Consider the following 22,421-nt stretch of genomic DNA (forward strand, 5'->3'; position numbering starts at 1 on the left):
ATATAATGTAACAGTGAATTTGAATTAATAGATGTAATATTAACTGCTTACGGGAGGGAGACCTATCATGTAGAATAATAATAGTATCTTATACAGTATTTAATGGTCTTAAAAGTCCTTTCATGAGGGCTGACCCAATGGCACAGTGGTTGAGTTTGCGTGTTCTCACTTTGGCGCCCCGGGGTTTGTGGGTTCAGATCCCAGGCATGGACCTACACACCGCTCATCAAGCCATGCTGTGGCAGTATCCCACAGGCAAAGTGGAGGAAGATTGACACAGATGTTAGTTCAGCAACAATCTTCCTCAAGTAAAAAGAGGAAGATTGGCAACAGATGTTAGCTCAGGGTCAATCTTCCTCACCAAAAACAAAAATAAAGCTGAACCAAACCCAATTTCCTTTCATATGTGAAGGTACTCTTATGATGAAATTACTTTACGTAAGGCTGTTCATAATACCATTTGTTCCCAAATCCAGAGTGTCACTATAAAAACTGCAAGTGCTATCTGCTGGTTGCAGGAGTGTTGGCACACTTTTGCTCTAGTACTCAGCTTTGCTCTTATCTATGATTACTTAAAGATTGACAATGTGTAAGTAGATGAACTTCTGTATATTAAGAAATTGCTATTACCTGAAGAAAATAGTTCTTAAGAGTTCATTTGTAGTCAGCTACAAAATAGTAATCTTGTGAATGAGGGATATGGAGAGAAGAATTAAATTGATTTTTGTTCTTCACCCTTTGACTGTGGACTATACTGCTGGGTACTTTTCATACTAGAATCTTTTTATAGAGAATTATATTTGGTGCTTGCAATAGTCTCATTCAGATTCTGATGATACCTTCTGAGTGGCTATTTATATTGGAAGCATGTATAAATACATATGTGTTTATGTCCCAGAATAAGATGATGCTGGTGAGGAAAAGGTGGGAAAGAGGGCTTTGTGAAAGACCCTAAATGAGAATGATGAATCTAGATTAGTTACTGTGGAAATATCTTTGATATGTCTGTTAACTTTGTGTTTGAACGATAAAATTCAACTCTGATTTCTGAGTTTAGTTGGAAAAAGAGATTGAGAGACTTCAGTAGAAGATCACCTGAGGTTATTTTTCTTTCAATAGTGCAGCAAAGATTTGAAAACTGAAGAGGAAATGAAACATAGCCATCTAGTGGATGCAACTTTAAGAGCTATAAGCATAAAGTACCATGAGCTCATATAAAAATCTCTCAAGGGTCATTATTAGGCATTCAAGCTAATCACTCCTTATCACACAAAGGAGCACTATACATGTGTATTACTAAATACCTTAAAATTTTAATGAGAAGGGAAACATTACGTCTGGCAGTTGAACTACAGCATTCTGTACATACCCTAATTGAACTAGCATAACATTGTCGTAAGCTATACACATTTTTCCATTGTAATATGTATTAATAAGATGTTTTAAATTATATAACTCCAGTAGTGCTTTTTATTCTGAAATGTTATATTCTGAAATGTTGCTGGAAAATATCTAGTTCCCTCTTTCCTATATAAATTAACCTATTATTATGGTTGAAGCACAGATTTACTCACTCACTTCCTTCTGTAGAATACATTTTAGTCATTGTGGGCTTATACACTTGATTGATGCAAAAATGAATTATTTTCTAGGAGCAAGATAATGCTGTACAAAGTATGCACAAGAAAGTAGAAAAATTAGAAGCTGAACACATGGACTGCTCTGACCTTTTACGGCGACAAACAAATGAGCTTGAATTTAGTACTCAACGAGAGGAACGTCTTAGAAAAGAATTTGAGGTATATTTTCTCATTCTTTTATAAGATATATATGTTACCCAGTCAGTAATTTGAGGTCAGAGAAAGTTTTACTCTGCAATAAAATATAAAGCTATTTTTTTGCATTTATTTTTATTGAATATTTGGCTTCTTTGAAAAATTTTGTATCACAGTAAATTTTATTTTGCTCCTAATTTTTAAAATCTATCCATTTTTCACAATTACTTCTCATGGAATATTTGGAAAGTTTGAGGGTAATTGTTTACATTATAAGGTTGAGGAAGTAACACAGGAAAGGATTTTATACACATAACATTCAGTTCTAGTTTTGCAGTTTGAATCATGTATAGTAGCTGTATGGTTTTGTGGAATGCTTTTCAGAAAAGGTAAGACTTCAGATGGGGAAGGAGCATCAGTTTACAAATGAAAAATATGATTTTTATGAGGCAGTGATACTGATAATCACTTTAATTAATCTTAAGAGAATTCCAGTTTAATTGTTTTTAAAATTTCCTTTTGCTTTATGGAAAATTAAGTATTCTAATAGATGAAGTTTTGTTCTAAACATAATTTGTAATTGTTATTAGGTAAATAAACATGTATAAAGAGAATTGAATGATAAAATGCTAGAGGTGGTTTTGTTAGACTCACTGCTGTCATTTAACATTGTTCTGAGAATTTTAGCCAAAGATATACGTAAAGGCAAGAACAGCAATGAGAATGATAATTTTTGGAAGGAGAGCTGTATGATTCTTATTGTGTTCAGATGATATGCTTATAACTCTGGATACTTAAGAAAATCAACTTTGAAATTATTGACACAAGCAAGAACATTCAATAAGGAGGCCAGGAAGAAAATAGTATATAACAATTATGCTTACATTCTTACATACCCGCAATAATCAGAGAATAAAATACAAATAAGTTTTCTTCACCATAGTGACAAAATAGGAATACAATTAACAACAAATACATTAAAAATTATGAAATTTACCTGAGAGTCTTATAAGAAAATGGTGAGACATTTTGGGAACACAACACTGTAAAGATAGTGAATTTTCCCTAGATGATACTATGGGTTTAAGCAGTTCCAATAAAAAATTCAATGGAATTACTTTGGGAAGACAGACTCTGAAATTCATGTGGAAGACTAAAGAGCCGGATGCAAGTCTCTAATACATTTTGATAAGAGTAATGACTGGAGACTTGTTATACCAGAAGTTCATACACACTGTGAAGATTCAGTGAAGTGCCATTTGCGGTTTTTTGATTGTATGCAACAGAAACCAACTTTGGTTAACTTAAAGTGGGAATTTGGTGAAAGAATATGGGAATCATAGTCACAGAATCAGGAGGAACACTGAGGAGTCAGACTCAGAAAGCCTGTGACTCCCAGAGCATCTCCAGAGGTCTTAGGAGCACAAATGATGGATGAAGTGGGATGAATTGGTACCAATAATTTTCATTGTTTTTGTAACTTTACTCAGGATTCAAATCCCAGAAAGAGAACATATGATTGAAAGAGGTAACTTGCTGCAAATAAATCTCTCTCATTTCTACTAAAGAAAAAAATTCTTATAGAGAAAATCACGGTGTTGGTACCAAAAATAAGAGGACAAGATTGTTGAGTGGCCAGAAAGTACAATAATTCTAAGACCAGACTTTCTATGAGATGGAACTGAAAGGCCAGTAGGAGACTATATATAAAAATTTAGTATAGTAAAATATAGTTTTAAATCAGTGAAGATGGGAAAGACTATTCAGAGAATTGTGTTGAAACAATTGCCTAACTATTTGGGACAAGGTAAAATTAGATTCCTATCTTATATTCTAAAATAAATTCCAGTGGATTAAAGAGAATGGAACATTAAAGCAATGATAAACTAAGAAGAAGAAAATTTAGATTAATATTTTTCTGTGATCTGAGTGCAGTATGACTTATTACTAATCATTAAAGCAGAGGGACAAAATCATAAAGGAATAGATTTATAGCTTTGACTCTGAAAAATTAAAGTCGTACATAAGTAAAACCCCTACTTCAAATAAAATAAAAAGACAACCTAATGAGACAAATATTTACAGGAAAGGGTAAATATATCTTTATTTCCATGTCTGTCTTATCTCTATATCTAAATCCCCTACTCTTTGGTAAGGAAAAGGGGAAAACCTTTATAAAAAAAATATACCAAGGACATCAAAGAAGATATGATATGAAAGAAAATTTTTTAAAATTTATTTTATTTTTTTCGGATATACATCATATTTTGAATTTTGTGTACATTACATCATGTTCACCACCCGAAAACTAATTATAGTCCATCCCCTCACATGTGAGCCTAATCACCCCTTTTGCCCTCTCCCCTCCCCCCTTCCCCAATGGTAACCACCAATCCAATCTCCAATGATATGTGTTTTTTTTTTGTCGTTTTTATCTTCTACTTATGAATGAGATCATATGGTATTTGACTTTCTCCCTCTGACTTATTTCACTCAGCATAATACCCTCAAGGTCCATCCATGTTGTCACAAATGGCCGGATTTCGTCATTTCTTATGGCTGAGTAGTAGTCCATCATGTATAAATACCACATCTTCTTTATCCATTCGTCCCTTGATGGGCACCTAGGTTGCTTCCATATCTTGGCTATTATGTATAATGCTGCAGTGAACATAGGGGTGCAAGTATCTTTATGCCTTTGTGTTTTCAAGTTCTTTGGATAAATACCCAGCAGTGGAATAGCTGGATCATATGGTAGATCTATCCTTAATTTTCTGAGGATACTCCATACTGCTTTCCATAGTGGGTACACCAGTTTGCACTGTCACCAGCAGTGAACAAGGGTCCCCTTCTCTCCACACCCTCTCCAACATTTGTTGTTTCCTGTCTTGTTAATTATAGCCATTCTGACCAGAGTGAGGTGATACCTCATTGTAGTTTTGATTTGCATTTCCCTGATAGCTAATGATGTTGAGCATCTTTTCATATGCCTGTTGGCCATCTGTATATCTTCTTTGGAGAAATCTCTGTTCAGATCTTTTGCCCATTTTCTAATTGGATTGTTGGTTTTTTTGTTGTTGAGCTGTATGAGATCTTTGTATATTTTGGATATTAACCCCTTATCTGATATATGGTTTGCAAATATCTTCTCCCAATTGTTAGGTTGTCTTTTCGTTTTGTTGATGGTTTCCTTTGCTGTGCAGAAGCTTTTTAGTTTGATGTAGTCCCATTTGTTCATTTTTTCTTTTGTTTCCCTTGCCCGGTCAGACATGGGACTTGAAAATATGCTGCTCAGGCCGATGTCATAGAGCGTACTGTCTATCTTTTCTTCTAGAAGTCTCATGGTTTCGGGTCTTACATTCAAGTCTTTAATCCATTTTGAGTTGATTTTTGTGCATGGTGAAGGGAATGGTGTACTTTCATTCTTTTGCATGTGGCTGTCCAGTTTTCCCAACACCATTTATTGAAGAGACTCTCCTTTCTCCATCGTATGCTCTTGGCTCCCTTGTCGAATATTAGCTGTCCATAAGTGTGTGGGTTTAATTCTGGGCTCTCAATTCTGTTCCATTGAGCTGTGTGTCTATTTTTGTGCCAGTACCATGCTGTTTTGGTTACTATGGCTTTGTAGTATAATTTGAAATCAGGGAGTGTGATACCTCCAGCTTTGTTCTATTTTCTCAGGAGTCCTTTGGCTATTCGAGGTCTTTTGTTGTTCCTGAAAGAAAAATTTCAGACGGACAACAAACACATGAAAAATGTTTAACCTCGTCATGATGTAAGAAAGACTATAACACTTGTAATACTAAGATTAAAGACAGCGATAGTACCCAGTGTTGGTGAGGGTGGTGTTAAAACTTCCCATACCTTGCTAGTAGGAGCGTAAATTTATAAAACCTTGACAGAGTCCCATTTGGCAAATTTACAGGCTCTGTCCTCAAAAAATTATCACATGCTTCTGGGCCTCTCTTTCTCCTGCCCCATATCCTCCATGTCTCTCTAGGCCTATGACACAGCCATCATCCCAGGACATCCTTACCCTCTGTTGGATCCCGTTTCCTAGGTCCCATGCCTCCCTTGTTTCAATGGAATACAAGGTCTAGTGGTTTCTAAAGAAAGGGTGTATGGGAGCTAAATTTTATGTTATCTTGCATGTTTGAACATGTTTTTATCAATAAGGTATTAGGGTAGATATAATTTCGCTGAAGATAGAATTTTAGGTTGAAAGACATTTCCTCTCAGATTTCGAAGGCCTTGACTCACTGATTCCCAGTCTCTTCTGTTGCTGTTGAGAGACCTGATGCCGTTCTGATTTGTGCTCCTTTGTTGGTGACTCTTTTCTCACTTTCTTCCTCTGAAAGTTTTCTTCATCCTCTATTTTTTTTAAACTTTTTTTTTAAATGGAAAACTTTAAATATATAAGAAAGGTAGACAGAGTAGTATAATGAACCTAATGTACCCATCACCAGGTTCAACAATTATACATTTATGGGCGATCTTGTATCATTTATCCCCCATTTACTTTCCTCTCTCCCTATTATGATGAAACAAATCTCAGGCATTGTATCATTTCAGCTTTAAGTATTTCGAGGCTGGCCCCATGGCCGAGTGGTTAAGTTCGTGTGCTCTGCTTTGGCAGCCCAGGGTTTCCCTGGTTCGAATCCTGGGTGTGGACATGGCACTGCTCATCAAGCCATGCTGAGGCGGCATCCCACGTGCCACAACCAGAAGGACCCACAACTAAAAATACACAACTGTGTACCGGGGGGGCCTTTGGGAGAAAAAGGAAAAATAAAATCTTAAAAAAAAAAATTTTCATTATGATTTCTAAAAAATAAGGGGTCTTTTATCAAACTCAAGTTGTTTAATAGTAATTACTTAATATAATCAAATGTCCAGGCATTATTCAAATTTCAGATTGTCTCACAAATGGCACAAATGTATATGATTGCAGTTAGTTTGAATCAGAATTCCAATTAAGTCTACACATTATACTTTATTGATACGTTTCTTAAAAATCTCTTTTAATCTATAGGTCCTCCATCTGTAGCTTTCTTTTTTTCTTGTGATGTATTTGTGAAGACACCAAGTTACTTGTGCTGTCAAGTTCCCACTGACTGAAATTTTAGAATATCAAAAAAACAAAACAATTTTTCTTAGTGTAGATCTTTTTTATTCAATATGCAGGGCATTTGGTGGCCATTTTCATTAGGAGACTCATATCCTTGATTTTGAGGAATTCGCCCGTTTTATTTCTTCCTAATTTTCTCCTTTGGGTTTTTTCTGCTCTCTCCTTCATGGGCTTTTATTATTCAAGTGTTAGACCAACTGGATTGATGTTTTACTTTTCTTACCTTTCTCGTCTTTTTCTCTGTCTTTTTGTTGTTGTTCCTTCTGGGGAGATTTACTTGACTTTACTTTTATCTTCTAATTGAATATTTTCTTTTTCTTTCTTTTTTTTTTTTGAGGAAGATTAGCCCTGAGCTAACATCTGCTGCCAATCTTCCTCTTTTTGCTAAGGAAGACTGGCCCGGAGCTAACATCTGTGCCCACCCTCCTCTACTTTATATGTGGGATGCCTACCACAGCATGGCTTGACAAGCAGTGCCATGTCTGCACCCGGGATCTGAACCGGCGAACCCTGGGCTGCCGAAGTGGAATGTGTGAACCTGACTGCTGTGCTATGGGCCAGCCCTGAATATTTTCTTTTTTTATTTTAAATTTATGAGAGCTCTTGTTCTCTGTACCATTTTTATGGCATCCTGTTCCTATATTATGGCTACTGTATTCATGTTTATTCAGTAAATACTTATTGAAAGTGTCAGGCACACTTCTGAGGCATAGCAGTGAACAAAACAAAGCCTCTTCCCTCTTGAAATTGACACTCTAGTCAGAGAGAGTCACACATTAAATGAAACAAAACGCGATAAGCCCTGTGGAGAGGAGTAAAGCAGACTTGGGGAGGTAATGAGTGATGGGACAGGACGGTTCCCCTTTTATGTTAGTGGTCATGCAAGGCTGACTTGATAAGATGGCATTTGAGCACGGACCTGAAGGAAGAAAGGGATTGAGCCATGTGGATATCTGGGGGAAGAACATTCTAGGTAAAAGGAATAGAAAGTGCAAAGGCCGTGAGATGTGAGTGTGCTTGGAATGTTTGAGGAATAGCAAGTAGGCCATTGTGACCGAAATGGAATGAGCAAGAGAGAGACTAGTAGGATATATAGAATGGTAGGCAGATTTTATAGAATCTTGAAGGTCTTTTGTAGTTCATTGTAAGAACCTGGACGTTTTTCCTGAGTGAGATGGAAAGCCATTGGAAGGTTTTGAGCAGAGGAGTGACATATCCTCTCTGATTTGTTTTAAAAGCATCATTCTCTATACTTTTTGGAGAATAGATTGTTTAAGAGGCCATTTAGGAGACTATTAAAGTAATCTAGATGACAGATTATGGTATTTTAGACCAAGGTAGTGGTAGAGGAGGTGGTCAGTTTTGTATGTATTTTAGAAGATAGAACCAATAGGATTTGTGGATTAATTGGACCTGGCTTGTGAGAGGGAAGAAAGGGAGTAAAGGATAATGCCAAAGATTTTGGCTTGAACATATGGGTGAATGGCATTACCATTTAGTCACTGGCAAAGACTGCATGTGGGGTAGATTTGGGAGGGATCAGGAGTTAGGTTTTAGATATGCTAAATTTGACATGCCCACTAGACATCCAAGTGGAGCTGTTGGGTTGGCAGTTGAATATATGAGTATTGGTCTTAGGGAAGCCTCACTGTAGGATCATAAGGCGATGTGCCAAATATTCACTGGGACATTTTGAAATGTTACAATCTATAGATCTTTTCTCTGTTGTTTCTTTAGTTTCTGCAAAGAGTGATCCGAAAATGGAGGAAGAATCTGGGTATCTTCAGAATGCAGACTTTTTTCTGGTTTCAGTCTTGCACGCCCCCCCTCCTCCCCACCCCATGTATCCCTATGTTCAGCCTCTGCTTTAGATTCACGTTCTCCAGATAATAAACCTCCAGTTTGTGTAGTGATTAGGGAGGGATAGTTGTTTGGCTAGTTGGGGTGGAGGTGGATGCTTGGAAGGTTAATTTCTCATACTGGTGATATTTAAAAAGACTTTATTGCGATATAATTTGTATGCACAAATTCACTCACTTATAGTGTGCAGTTCAGTGACTTTTAGAATGTTCACAGAGTTGTGCAACTATGACCACAATCAATTTTAGAATGTTTTTTCATCACCTCAGTAAGAAACCTCATACCCACTAGCCATGACTCTCCTGTTCCCCATCCCTGTCAGTCCTCAGCAACCATTCATCTACTTTCTGCTTCTATAGATTTGTGTATTCTGGACTTTTCCTATTAATGGAATCATGCAGTATGTGGTCTTTTGTGATTGACTTTTTCTTCACTTAGCATGATATTTTCAGGATTCATCTTTGTTGTATCATGTATCAATAGTTTATTCCTTTTTATTACCGAATAATATTCCATTGTATTATATACAACATTTTGTATATCCATTCATCAGTTGATAGACATTTGTGTTGTTTCCGCTTTTTGGCTTTTATGAATAATGCTTCTATGAACATTTGTGTACAAGTTTTTGTGTGGACGTGTTTTCAGTTCTCTTGGGTATATACTTAGGAGTGAATTGCTGGGTCATATGGTAACTCTATGTTTAACTTTTTGAAGAACTGTCAGACTATTTTACACAGTGGTGGCACCATTCTACATTCCCACTACTGATGTATGAGGGTTCTAATTTCTCCAGATCCTCACCAAAACTTGTTATTGTCAGTCTTTTTGACTATAGCCACTCTAGTAGGTGAGTAATGGTATCTGATGTGGTTTTGCTTTGCAGTTCTCTAATGACTAATGATTTTGAGTGTCATTTCTTGTGCTTATTAGCCATTTGTATATTGTTGGAGAAATATCTATTCAGATCCATTGTCTGTTTCTTAATGGGTTATTTGTACCATATGAATGTAAGTTGTTAATAATAGGGGAAATTGTGTGTGGCTTATATAGGAACTCTCAGTAATAATGCCAAATATGAACTTGGTAAAAAAATTACTCATACTTTTACCACACATGGTCTAATTTTATATAATGTTAGATAAATAAAAATGAAATTATCTTCTAGGTAATATTTTTAGCTTATTTGTCACTTGTGCCGAACATTTTTTCAGGCCAGTAAATTCAGGAATATATCATATTTTATGTCATCATTTTTTTTTAACATTATGTGGTTTGTGAATGGCCTACTAAAAAAGGATTAGAATAGAGTTAAAGTTCTGAATATACTTAGAATTTTAGAAAATCCTTTAGAAGTCACTTTAAGGATGATGTAAAACTCTATGATCATCACTAAAAACGCTTTAATTGACTTATAGGTATGAAGAAGTACTAGGTAACAGTGATTTCTTTTTTGTTGATAAGCCCATGTTGATAAGTTTCTTGGTAAGCCCATTTTGACTCAATTGAGGAAATGTCTAATGCCTAAACTTTCGGATTTGTTTTTGGATAACTCAGTATTGACTTTTTCATTGTAAATACTTACCTGCCTCAATTTCTTTTTTTATTGATTGATGTGGTATGTATATAATTGTTTTAGACTAGTCTTAACTTTGTAGTTTTTCTTAGCTACTCTGTGAGTACTTTTGTAAGACCAGGTCTCTACTTTTGGAGAATTTGAAGCTTTGAGGTTAGTCCAGGTAGTCTCTATTTTTGTTCAACTTATAAGAATTTTATAAGTGGACAAACATAGTCCTCTGACTTATCTATGCTTCTTCATATTTAGACACCTTTAAAAATTTTGCTTTGTATTTAAGTGAGTGTATTTTTGTATTTGCTATTTGAACAGAAGATGACACAATGAAGGAGAAGATGAATTTCTAGAGAGTATTTTATGCTAATTTTATGTTCAATTTTGGAGACATTAACTACTAGTAATTCTAGGTACTTAAGTAATTGTCAGTAGTATTTTTTAAAAGATTAATGTAATATAATAATAAAGAGGAAAATTGTTAAAATTTTAATTTAATATAACACATTATTTAATGTCAGTAATATCATTCTAAAGCAACTAATATAGTAGACATTTAGCCTAATAAATGTTTTAAATTTTAGTGAAGCTTTTTAACAGTTGCATTTCATGAAAAGCAGATTTCTTCATGTGCCTGAGCCAAAGAAGTTTACATATATATATATTTTTCAATCTGATAAGCTATATACCATTGTGTGGCTTAATCATCTTAACATGGATCAATAGTTTCTTAGATTAAAAGAAAAAACCAACTCCCAATCCAATTTTCTAAATGTGGTGCTAGATACCACAGAACCAGGGGAAAAGTGAACTGGAAAAAGAAATATCCATGGCTTTTATAAACCTCTTTGCAACTAGAGGAATTTTTTTTTTATCATGGGAAATAAGCTTAACTCAATAAGAAAAGAGAAAAGAGAAGATGCAAACCTAATTCCGAGAGAACTGAAGGATCTTGTGAAGATTACAGTGGAGAGAGAACAGTCTTTGCAAATAAATTCTGAATTGCTTCTGTCAGTCATTTTCTATATTATAGTAACATAAAAAGGGTAGAATATAGCCTTTTCTCTACACATATTCTACACTCAAGTGAAAAAGGAAAAGAAAAATGAATCTCACTTTTCATATTGTCCATAAAGGCCAGCTCATATGTCTCATCTTTTTAAAGTCATCATGTGATTGTAGGAATTATTTTTAAACACCTATTTTTGTTGATTACTCACTATAAAGTAGGTAAATGATGAAATTACCTGGGTTATACAATTATGCTTGTAAGTCTTATACATTTTTGTATTTATATTCATAATGGATTTTAAAATTGGAAGTTCATTAAAAAATTTGTTAAATACTGAAGCTTTTGTTGCCAGAAAAGGTAAAGGTGATTTTTAAGGATGCTAAGTTAATTTATTACCCTGCTACTCAGAATTTGTGGCCTATAAATTATGTTCCTGAAGTTTCCTATTTCCATTATCTGTGGTTTCTTTCAGTATACCTACAAGTAATAACTTTTTTCCCTTTAAACTGCTTAATAATTTGAGTGATATGCTTCATTGTGCATTCCTTGTGAATAAAAATAATTGCTATGTTCTCCAATTTTGTTTCCTATAGTCATCTTGTTGCCTTCATCTGCCTGTTCTGAATGCGTTAAGCCTCTGATTGTTTTGCCATCCTCGGTGACTAACCCTGAGGTTCCTCTCCTGAAACTGCACAGTTAACCATGGTCAGCATGACTGCACAGAGAACTCTGAATATTTGTATATTCAGCTGTTGCTTGAATCTGCTGTGTAATTTTAGAGTGAGGAACACTTTAAGTTAGCCAGTTTATGTAAAGTAATCTGGAGGATTCTGGAAAACAAGTATGATTTGGCTATCAATGAAATAGTTGCAAATGAACTGTAATTCATAGCAGAGAAATATAAGGAGTGTCCCTTAGAGGCAATTCAGTCTTCATCCACGACAAAGGTCTTCTCTTCCTTACTTACAGTGGAAATGCTTATAGATGTGTCAGCACCCCTCTGGCCTTATATTAAAGGGTGAGGACTTAGCATGGTCTCTGGCATATGGTAGGTGCTCTTTAAATGTCCCATTTTCCTTTTTGGTTGGCATATCTAGTAAAGTAAATATCAATGAGATTATCATGAAAAGATGCAAACTTGTTCCTTTTTTTAAAAAATAATCTTGTAAGTGTTTTTATAAAGTAGCATTCACTTAATGGGGTTAGGAATAAATATAACATGTTTGGATTTCTGGGTAGAAATCCAGCAGTTCCCATGTTCTGAGTCACAAAAGGATTAATTTTGCCTCTGACTAGAGTTGTTTTTCTCACATAGTGTGCTGCCTACATGCAAAGTAAGAGAGCTACTTAAAAAAAGCCAAATCTTCAAATCAGATGCCTTAAAGATTGAAAATATTATGTACTATATTGTATTGTAAAACATACCATACTCTTGTGTCAAATGACAAAATACATATGAAACTCCTTTGAGAACTGTAAAATATTAGTATTCAATTGTAGGATTGATATCATTAATGACCTTAATATAAGTACACTCTTTCGTGTAGACATGACACTCAGCAATATGAGTGCTTACTTAAAAAAAAAAGAGCCCATATTAAAAGTCAGACTAATTGAATAATAACATTACTTTTCAAATTCTTTGATTAGGACAAGGATGATAAATAGTAAAGGACTCATAGGGGCTGGCCTGGTGGTGCGGTGGTTAAGTGCACACTTTCCGCTTTGGTGGCCCGAGGTTCGCCGGTTTGGATCCCGGGTGTGGACATGGCACTGGTTGACACGCCATGCTGTGGTAGGCGTCCCACGTATAAAGTAGAGGAAGATGGGCGCGGATGTTAGCTCAAGGCCAGTCTTCCTCAGCAAAAAGAGGAGGATTGGCAGCAGATGTTAGCTCAGGGCTAATCTTCCTCAAAAAAAAAAAAGGACTCATAGATTGTTCTTCATTATGACTCCACAATGTGTGACTCAAGTTAAGTGGTATGATATTATGGTGCTTCTGTTTTTCAGATACTTGTCAAATAGTTAGAAACTTTGACCCTTTAAGATGTCTTTTTTGGTAATGAAAAGTACTTTGACATCTTCAGTTTAAGACATCAATGTACAGTACTACTCTTTTCCCCCCCAACACAGGTAGGGAATAGGTATGTGGTTAATTGTGAATACACATATAATAAATTATTTATGGCCACTCACATATAACAAAGTATACTTACCACTAAAGTAACCGTTATAGAATTAATCAGTTTATGATGATTCAGTTTGTTAGAATCATCTTTTTGAAGCTGAATTATTACTATATTGGTTACTTGTGAAAGTGTCCATTAATGGGAAATATCAGGTGATGAAATCTGGAAAAAAAAATAAACAGCCGCTTTCTATTTACACAGCTGTTGATATTCTGGGGTAAACTTTGTGCACCCGTTTTGGAAACAGTGCTATATAACTCACTGCTGAGAAATCTCTCACTCGTGTGTACTTGCGTGATGTTTCCTCCCCTGTTCTCTTGATAGCCAGTTTAGTGGGCTAAATTGCATGTATCCAAGTTTTTCTGTTTGGTTAATTCCTTTAAGTTCATGTATACCTCTGAGCTGGATATATTCTATTTAAGGAGGAAAGGATGTAGCAGGAGCTGTTTTTGCCCAGTCTTTCAGCAGATTTGTTGTACACACGTTTTCATAACGTCTGTGAAACTTTTGCAGCAGGCCGTGGAAGCCATGGGAGCACCAGTGCTGGGGAGAACAGAGGTGGTCTGCGTCTGCATTTTCAGTTCTGCTGCTGAACTGGAGTTGGCAGCTCATGGCCCGAGTTGTGATAAAATAGCACGTACCAGAGTTGGACACGACCCATCCGTCTCTATATTACCTTCTTCAAAGAATGAACACTCACTTTTCTCGAGTGGATTATCTAATTGAGCTTAATGTGATTTAAGTCATAAATTAAAAAAAAGGTACAATGAACACGTAGTATTTACCGAAATAAAAATCTCTTGGCAGTGTATTGCGGTAGAGAAGGACATGACAACCGTCTAATAAAGGATAAAATCTGGGATCATTTTGTGTTACATGAAGAACTCTGCTGTTCATCATCTTAGGGAGCGGACACGTAATACTTGCCTTACAGGCAAACTTGTATATAGTTAAATTGATCTGTGGTACATATGAATTTGTGCTGGATTTTGTATTTTGATCTGAATTCTGTTGTGTTTCCTGCCCTTGTTTTGTTGATTATATTGGGATTGGATCCTAATGAGACAGTTTGTGATGGTTGTGCTAGTTCTCTTAGGCAGTCTTACCGGAAAACAAATTCTGTGAACAGCATGTTGATGTTCCTCTAGCACCCTCTGCTGGATGTAAGAATTAATTCACCAGACGAAAAGTTTAAAAGATAGATGTATTACGAGGGCTTTCATTTAATTATGTCTAGCAACAAAGCCCACTCTTGGAAGGAGTTTGTTTAAAGATTTGAAGATTTTTTTTGCTGTCCTTTCTGATTAATTGATACTTTTAGTAATAATAAACCGTTTATAAATTTGTTTTCTTCTGGACATTTCATTTAAAACAAGAGGGTATGAAAATAAAGATGTGATCTCTGGTTTATTATTTCAACCTATTTGATTTTGGTCTAGGCAGGAAAAATAGAACCTCTTCTTGACTTTTAGAGTGAAAATCAGATAATTAATTAATATGACATAACATATACATTAGAAATGGAAAGAAGACTTGAATTGTTGATTCTTTTATCTTAGAATCACTGAATAGTTTGCATTTTAATAAAATATAAGAGTATTATTTTGATAGAGAAGCTTACACATATGCTTTTTGGAATCTGAAAAAATACATATTAACATTATCAGCCTAGTTTCTTCCCTATAACTGCCCTTTATTAGCGTTTTGCTTGTTTTGATCCTTTTTCTCAATTGTCTGTGGGCTATTTCGTTGTGACTGGTTAGACTTCTGACTTATGGAGTCTAAAATGAGCGCCGGAATGCTGAGAAAGTTGCCTAATTCTTTAAGGATAGGAACTTCATCTTGTGGCATTTACATAAACTTTTTTTTTTTTTTTTAACTAGTGTTCGGACTACCTAGGGTAATGCTCATTTTAATCTGGCTCAACATAAGAATTTCTCTGGTATAGTATGCACCATGGTTCATACCTGCAACCCATGGGGGTCCCTTGTTCTAAGAATTCAAAGTCAGCATTTAGAGGGAAATTTTTTTCACAAATCAAGAAGCTTGACTTAGGTGAGTGTCACTTCTTTGACATTGTCTTTGGTTCTTCCACTCAGGGATTTTAAAAAAATTTTTCATTGAGATGTGCTTCATATATCATAAAATTCACCCATTTATACAATTCAGTGTGTTTTAGTATATTTACAAAGTTGTGCAACCATTACCACTATCAAATTCCAGGACGTTCTTATCACCCCAGTAAGAAACTTCATGCCCATTGGCGGTCAGTACTCATTCCTCCTTCCATCTAGCTAGTGGCAACCATTAACACACTTTCTGTCTCTATGGATTTGCCTATTCTGGACATTTCATATAAATGAAATCATACAATATGTGGTGTTTTGTGTCTGATTTTTTCACTTAACATATTTTCAAGGTTCATCTATATTGTAGCATATATTGGTACTTAATTCCTTTTTATGGCTGAATAATATTTTGTTGTATGGATATAACACATTTTGTGTATCCATTCATCAGTTGATGGATATTTGGGTCGTTTCCAGTGTTTGGATATTATGAAAAACGCCACTATGAACATTTGTGTATAAGTTTTTGTTTGAACATGTTTTTCTCTTGGGTATATAAACAGGAGTGGAATTGCTGGATTGTATGGTAACTCTGTTTAACTTTTTGAGAAACTGCCAAATTGTTTTCCATAGTGGTGGTACCATTTTACATTCCCATCAGTAGTGTATGAGATTTCCAATTTCTCTACATCCTCACCAATGCTTATTATTTTCCATTTTTAAAATTATAGCCATCACAATGGGCATGAAGACGTATCTCTTTGTGGCTTTGATCTGCGTTTCCCTAATGTCTAATGATGTTGAGCATCATTTCACATACTTATAGGCCATTTGCTTATCTTCTTTGGAGAAATTTTTATTCAAGCCCTTTACCCATCTTTAAAATTGATTTGTCTGTCTTTTGTTGTAAGAGTTCTTTATATATTCTGGATACTAAATCCTTATCAGATATATGATTTGTAAATATTTTCTCCCATTCTCTAGGTTGTCTTTTCACTTTCTTCATAATGTTCTTTGATGCTGAGAAGTTTAAAATTTTGATGAAGTCCAATGTATCTGTTTTTTATTTTATTATTTATTTATTTATTTTGAGGAAGATTAGCCCTGAGCTAACATCTGCTGCCAATTCTCCTGTTTTTGCTGAGGAGGACTGGCCCTGAGCTAACATCCTTGCTCATCTTCCTCTACTTTATATGTGTGACGCCTACCACAGCATGGCTTGCCGAGCGGTGCCATGTCCACACCTGGGATCCGAACTGCTGAACCCCGGGCCGCTGAGGCAGAATGTGTGCACTTAACTGCTGCACCACTGGGCCGGCCCCTATTTTTTCTTTTGTGGTCCCTGCTTTTGGTGTCATATCTCAGAATCTGTTGCCAAATCTGAGGTCATGAATATTCACCCCTGTATTTTCTTCTGATAGTGTCATGGTTTTAGCTCTTTTGTTTAGGTCATTGATCCATTTTGAATTCATCTTTATATGTGATGTGAAGTAGGGGTCCAGATTATTCTTTTGCATGTGTATATTCGGTTGTCTCAGTACCATTTAATGGAAAAATGATTCTTTCTCATTCAGTGGTCTTGGCACCCTTGTCAAAAATCAATTGACCACTGATGCCTGGGTTTATTTTTGGACTCTCAGTTCTTTTCTGTGAATCTATATGTCTTTCCTTATGCTAGTTTCACACTGTTTTGATTACTGTAGCTTTGTAGTAGTTTTGAAATCAGGAAATGTGACTCTTCCAACTTTGTTCTTCTTTCTCAGGATTGTCATGTTGACTTTTCGAGAAGTCCTTTAGTAAAGAAAATTGTTTGGCTTTAGTCCTTTGTTTCTCACATGCTTATGATGATGAAATTGCTTTTTTGTATAATAGCTAATAACATCCTATGGGATTAATATTTGGTGTGAAACATGTCCTGAGAAAGATGAAAGTGAGTATGAAGGGAATATTTTCTTTGATTTATCTTAATATTTCAACAATATAGGTAGGAATTGATTGATTTAAACTCCCACCTTCCCATTTACTTTTGCTGTTTAGGTATAAATGGCTTAATTTATTCTAATAATCTTTTGTTGTCAAAATATAATTTTGTTGGGTAAATAATGATACCAGCACCATACTTTCTCATTAACCTTAATACTTTGCTTTCATTGCTGTTTAAAAAAAATTTTCATTGGCTGGCTCTGTGGCCGAGTGGTTAAGTTCATGCACTCCGTTTCAGTGGCCCAGGGTGTCGCTGGTCCAGATCCTGGGCGCGGACATGGCACCACTCATCAAGCCATGCTGAGGCAGCATCCCACATGCCACAACTAGAAGGACCCACAACTAAAAATATACAACTGTGTATCAGAGGGCTTCGAGGAGAAAAAGGAAAAATAAAATCTTAAAAAGAAAAATTTTCAATATGGAAAATTTCAATGACACATGAAAGTAGAACGAACACTATAATAACTCTCTGTGCCTATCACTCAGCTTCAACAGCTATCAACTTATGGCCAATATTCTTTCGGGAACCAACCCCTTACTTATAACTCTCAGCTTTGATGATTTTAAAACAAATCCAGGCATCATATAATTTCATCCGTGAACACTTTAGTATGTATTTTAAAAAGCTAGGAGTTTTAAATAATACCAATTGTTATCACACATAAAAAAGTAATTAAAATCTCTTAGTATTAAATATCCAAATTTCCTCATTTCCGGTTTTTCTGAATGTCTTGAGTCTTCAGACTAAACTATGAATATGTGCTAGTTTCTTCTTTCAGTGGATATAAATATCAGATTTTACCTTCAAAGAGATTATACTTAAAGTATCAACTTATTCTTTTGGATTTAAATTATCTTTAGACCCAAAAGGATCATATTTGGACTTACTGCTTTATCTGCCCTCTGGAAAAAGATCTTTTCTAGTGTATTAACTCGTTAAGAACTATGATTGACAGGATTGCACAATCTAAATAAAGCAAATAGTTCAGTGTAAAAAATATTTTTTGGGTTTCATGTTTGTGAAACGCAAAGTGGTTAAGTCCCTAAGAAGAGTTGCTTCTTGACTATGAAGGCCATTAGTAGCAAGTGATATCTGAAGAGGCCTCTAGAGAAGAAGAGATATCTGTGTTTATGCTCTGCACCCTAACAGAAGTTACGGGAATTACTTTGCTCAAAGAAAAGTGTAGTCTTTTCTTACTTATTTATAGACTGCTTGATTAGTTTGTGGATTATCCGGCTTTTAATTTATGCCCCTTCTTGTTATGATCCATTACCATCTCTGTCTGTAAACAAAAAGAAATGGTGAGAGAAAAAGGGAAAAAATCAAATTAATCAAATTGAGCGTTTAAAAAAAGCTTCACCTTAGGCTAAATGATAGAATAAACATAATGAATAGAAACTTATTTCTTGCCCAAATTTTAGCTAGGAAAGAAAATCAGATTAGTAATGTCTTTCTCCGTCACTATCCCACTGTCTGTATTTGACAGGACTCTCAGCATGGCTGTTCTTTGCTGCTGGTATCTTGAGACATGTGCAGGTGGTGTTGCCATAACCCTTCCTGCCCAGACCCTAATAGGCTTTTGGTGATGACCAGTTCCCTCTTTGGGACTAGGAAGCCAGTGCTTCCCAGGGTTGCATTTTCTCAACAAAAATGGCATTCAGAAATAAAGCTCTTGATTTCTGCTTCTGGCCAGAAGTGGACTCTTGCCTGAAAACTTAATATGTTAAATGTTATCTTAGTGAACCTTTTGCTTTGTGAAAAACACTCTTAAGAGAATGAAAAGACAAGCTGTAGACTGGGAGTAAATATTTGCAAATCACATATCCAACAAATGACTCGTATCTAGATTATATAATGAACTCGCAAAACTCAATAATAAAAAACAAACAACCCAATTTAAAAAATGGAGAAGAGGTTTGAGGAGATACTTCACCAAAGAAGATATGCAGATGGGTAATAAATAACATGAAAAGATGCTTAATGTCGTTAGTCATTAGGGAAATGCAAATTGAAACTAAAATGAGATACCGTTATGTGCCTATTTGAATGTCTAAAAACCCCCAAAAAACAAAAACAGAAAAAACCAAAAATGACCATGGCAAGCGTTAGTGAGGATGCATAAAATTGGAAGTAATTTGGAAAACAGTTTTTCAGTTTCATAAAACATTAAACTTTAAACATAAAACATACTATTTGACCCGGTCATTCTACCCTTCACTATTTACTCCAGAGAAATGAAAGTGTTTGTCCATAAAAGACTTGTACACAAATGCTCATAGCAGTTTTATTTGTAATAGCCCAAACTGGATGCAACTCACATGTCCATCAACAGGTGAATAGATAAACCAGCGTGGTGTATCCACACAGTGGGACACTTTAACAATAAAAAGGAGTGAACTATGGATACGTGCAACTGCGTGGATGAATCTCGGAATAATCATGCTGGGAGAAAGAGGCCAAGCGATAAAGAGTACACATTGTATGATTCAATTTATATAAAATTGGAGAAAATGCAAACTGATCCATAGTGACAAAAACCAGATTGGTGGTTCCTTGGGGATAGTGGTGGGGTGGTGTGGGCCGGATGAAGGAGTTACCAAGGGAGACAAGGAATCTTTTAGGGCTAATGGAAACATTTCCTATCTTGGTTGTGGCAATGATTTCGTGCATGTATATATATATCTCAAAACGTATCAAATTATACACTTTCAATATATATAGTTTATTATATGTAAATTGTACCTCAATAAAAAAGAAAAAGAAAGCAAGCTCTGGAGTGTTCTTCCCGAGTATGGTTTTTACCTGATTTTTTTACATGACTTTTACACTCCTACAAAGTGAAAAAAATGAGGCTATGGTAATCTAAAGTATTAGTAGCTATTTGGGAATATAGTGATCCATGTCCACTTTAAATACCAATGTTTATGAGTTTTAACTTTTAATTTGTTTTCAGGCAACTACTCTAAGAGTGAGGAAATTAGAAGAAAATATTGAAGCAGAAAGAGCAGCACATTTGGAATCAAAATTTAATTCTGAAATTATTCAGGTAAAATGTAAACAAACATTTTTTGTGTGGGCTTTATTAAGCTGGGGAAAAACAGCCTTATGTTCCGAGAACTAAGGTTTTCGTTTAGAATGGGTGGCATATTGTTAAGACACGATTTCCTGTAGGGATGTAGTTGAGGAGAATCTTTGATGTATTAGAGGAGTTGGCACACTACAGCCCACAGGCCATGTCTCACCCACGGCCTGTTCTTGTGGAGTTTTGTCTCATCTGTGGCTGCTTTTGTGCTATGGTGGCAAAGTGGAGTAGTTGTGACAGAGACCCTAAGACCTGCCAAGTCCAAAATGTTTACCATCTGCCCGGTTACAGAAAGATTAGCTGATCAGAGTATTCTTTTTATCAACAGCCACGGGATGAATTTCTTTTTGAAAACATTTAAAAAATATGCACCTTCAGGGGCCAGCCCCGTGGCTGAGTGGTTAAGTTTGCGCGCTCTGCTGCGGCTGCCCAGGGTCTCGCCGGTTCGAATCCTGGGCGTGGACATGGCACTGCTCATCAGGCCATGCTGAGGCAGCATCCCATATGCCACAGCTGGAAGGACACACGACTAAGAATATACAACTATGTACTGGGGGGCTTTGGGGAGAAAAAGGAAAAAAATAAAATCTTAAAAAAATGCACTTTCATTTATTGAGTGTATATCCTGTGCATATCACCTAAGATTATATTAAGAGCTGAAGATAAAAAGGCGAATGAGCTCCTTTTGGGACTTACCTTCCATTACCAGAAATACTATCTCTCTCTATATTTATATATCCACATCTATGTGTAGATAAATGTATAGGTGAAATATGAAATACTGGAATACTGTGGGAACATAATCAAGAGAGGGATTAAACCTGAGAGGAGAATTGAATGAAGGCATCCTTAGGAAAGTGTCCTTTTCCCTATGTCTTAGAGAATGAGAAGGAATTTCTAAGAGAAGTGAAGGCATTTTAATGGGGGGTTGGCAAACTATAGCCCATGGACCAAGTCTGCCCTCAGCCTATGTTGTAGATAAAGTTTTACATAAAGTTCCGTAAGTCTAAGTTCCTTAATTTAATTTGTATTTTTTTTAAGACTCAGACTTTTTCTCTATATTAAATGTTAATTAATAGAATTTACAGTTTTACCTTATTGTTTAAACAGGTCTTAATATAAGATGCAACTAAATTTGTAAGAATTTTATAACAAAATGTATTTGATTTTTATCTTTAATGAAATGCCCCCTTTACCTGCAAAATTCTCAGACTCATGTATTTGAGTATGTCTGTATATTAAGCAAACGAGTGTAAGTTGAGCTTTTTTTAAAAAAAAATAATTGAATCACCCAAAATGGCATCAATGAGCAATAAGGCTAAACTTTTAAATTCATGAAAGAAGTATAATTCAAAATGAAGTTTTTCATTGTAGCTATATCACTGGGAATGTATAGTTAATAGGTATAAAAATGAAAATTATTATATGTGTATTTTTACTCATATAGTTAAAAATTCATATTTGATATCTAACTAAGTGCTATGACTTAGGAAAAAAGCAAAAGTGGTATTTGAATCATATATCTATAAATATTGACAAGTATTTTCAGTGAGGTACACCTAGTAAAATTCATTTCAGACTAGTCTAAAAGCAAATGAGACTACTAAATAGTTGTAATTAATCACCATCTTATCATAAACTAGTTAAGTGTATTTTAGAAGTATTCTGTTATTAAATTTGTTTGGATGCTGTGTCATAAAAAGGAGAAAGTAGAGTCAAAAGAGTTGACTCAAAATCGGTAATTGAAGT

The 22,421-nt window shown here is 35.3% G+C and overlaps 1 protein-coding gene across 13 annotated transcripts in view; it reads left to right on the plus strand.

Annotated features, from left to right (window-relative positions):
• CCDC171 (coiled-coil domain containing 171) overlaps nt 1-22,421 on the plus strand; it is a 294,601-nt gene that overhangs the window by 53,728 nt on the left and 218,452 nt on the right. For all 13 annotated transcript variants that reach the window (XM_070590719.1, XM_070590726.1, XM_070590716.1 and 10 more), the window contains 2 exons: nt 1,653-1,799; nt 20,544-20,636. In XM_070590719.1, coding sequence (XP_070446820.1) covers nt 1,653-1,799; nt 20,544-20,636 — 240 coding nt within the window. The remainder of the gene's footprint in view (nt 1-1,652; nt 1,800-20,543; nt 20,637-22,421) is intronic.

The sequence above is a fragment of the Equus przewalskii genome, chromosome 22, assembly GCF_037783145.1.
Source record: "Equus przewalskii isolate Varuska chromosome 22, EquPr2, whole genome shotgun sequence".
Taxonomy (NCBI): Eukaryota; Metazoa; Chordata; class Mammalia; order Perissodactyla; family Equidae; genus Equus; species Equus przewalskii.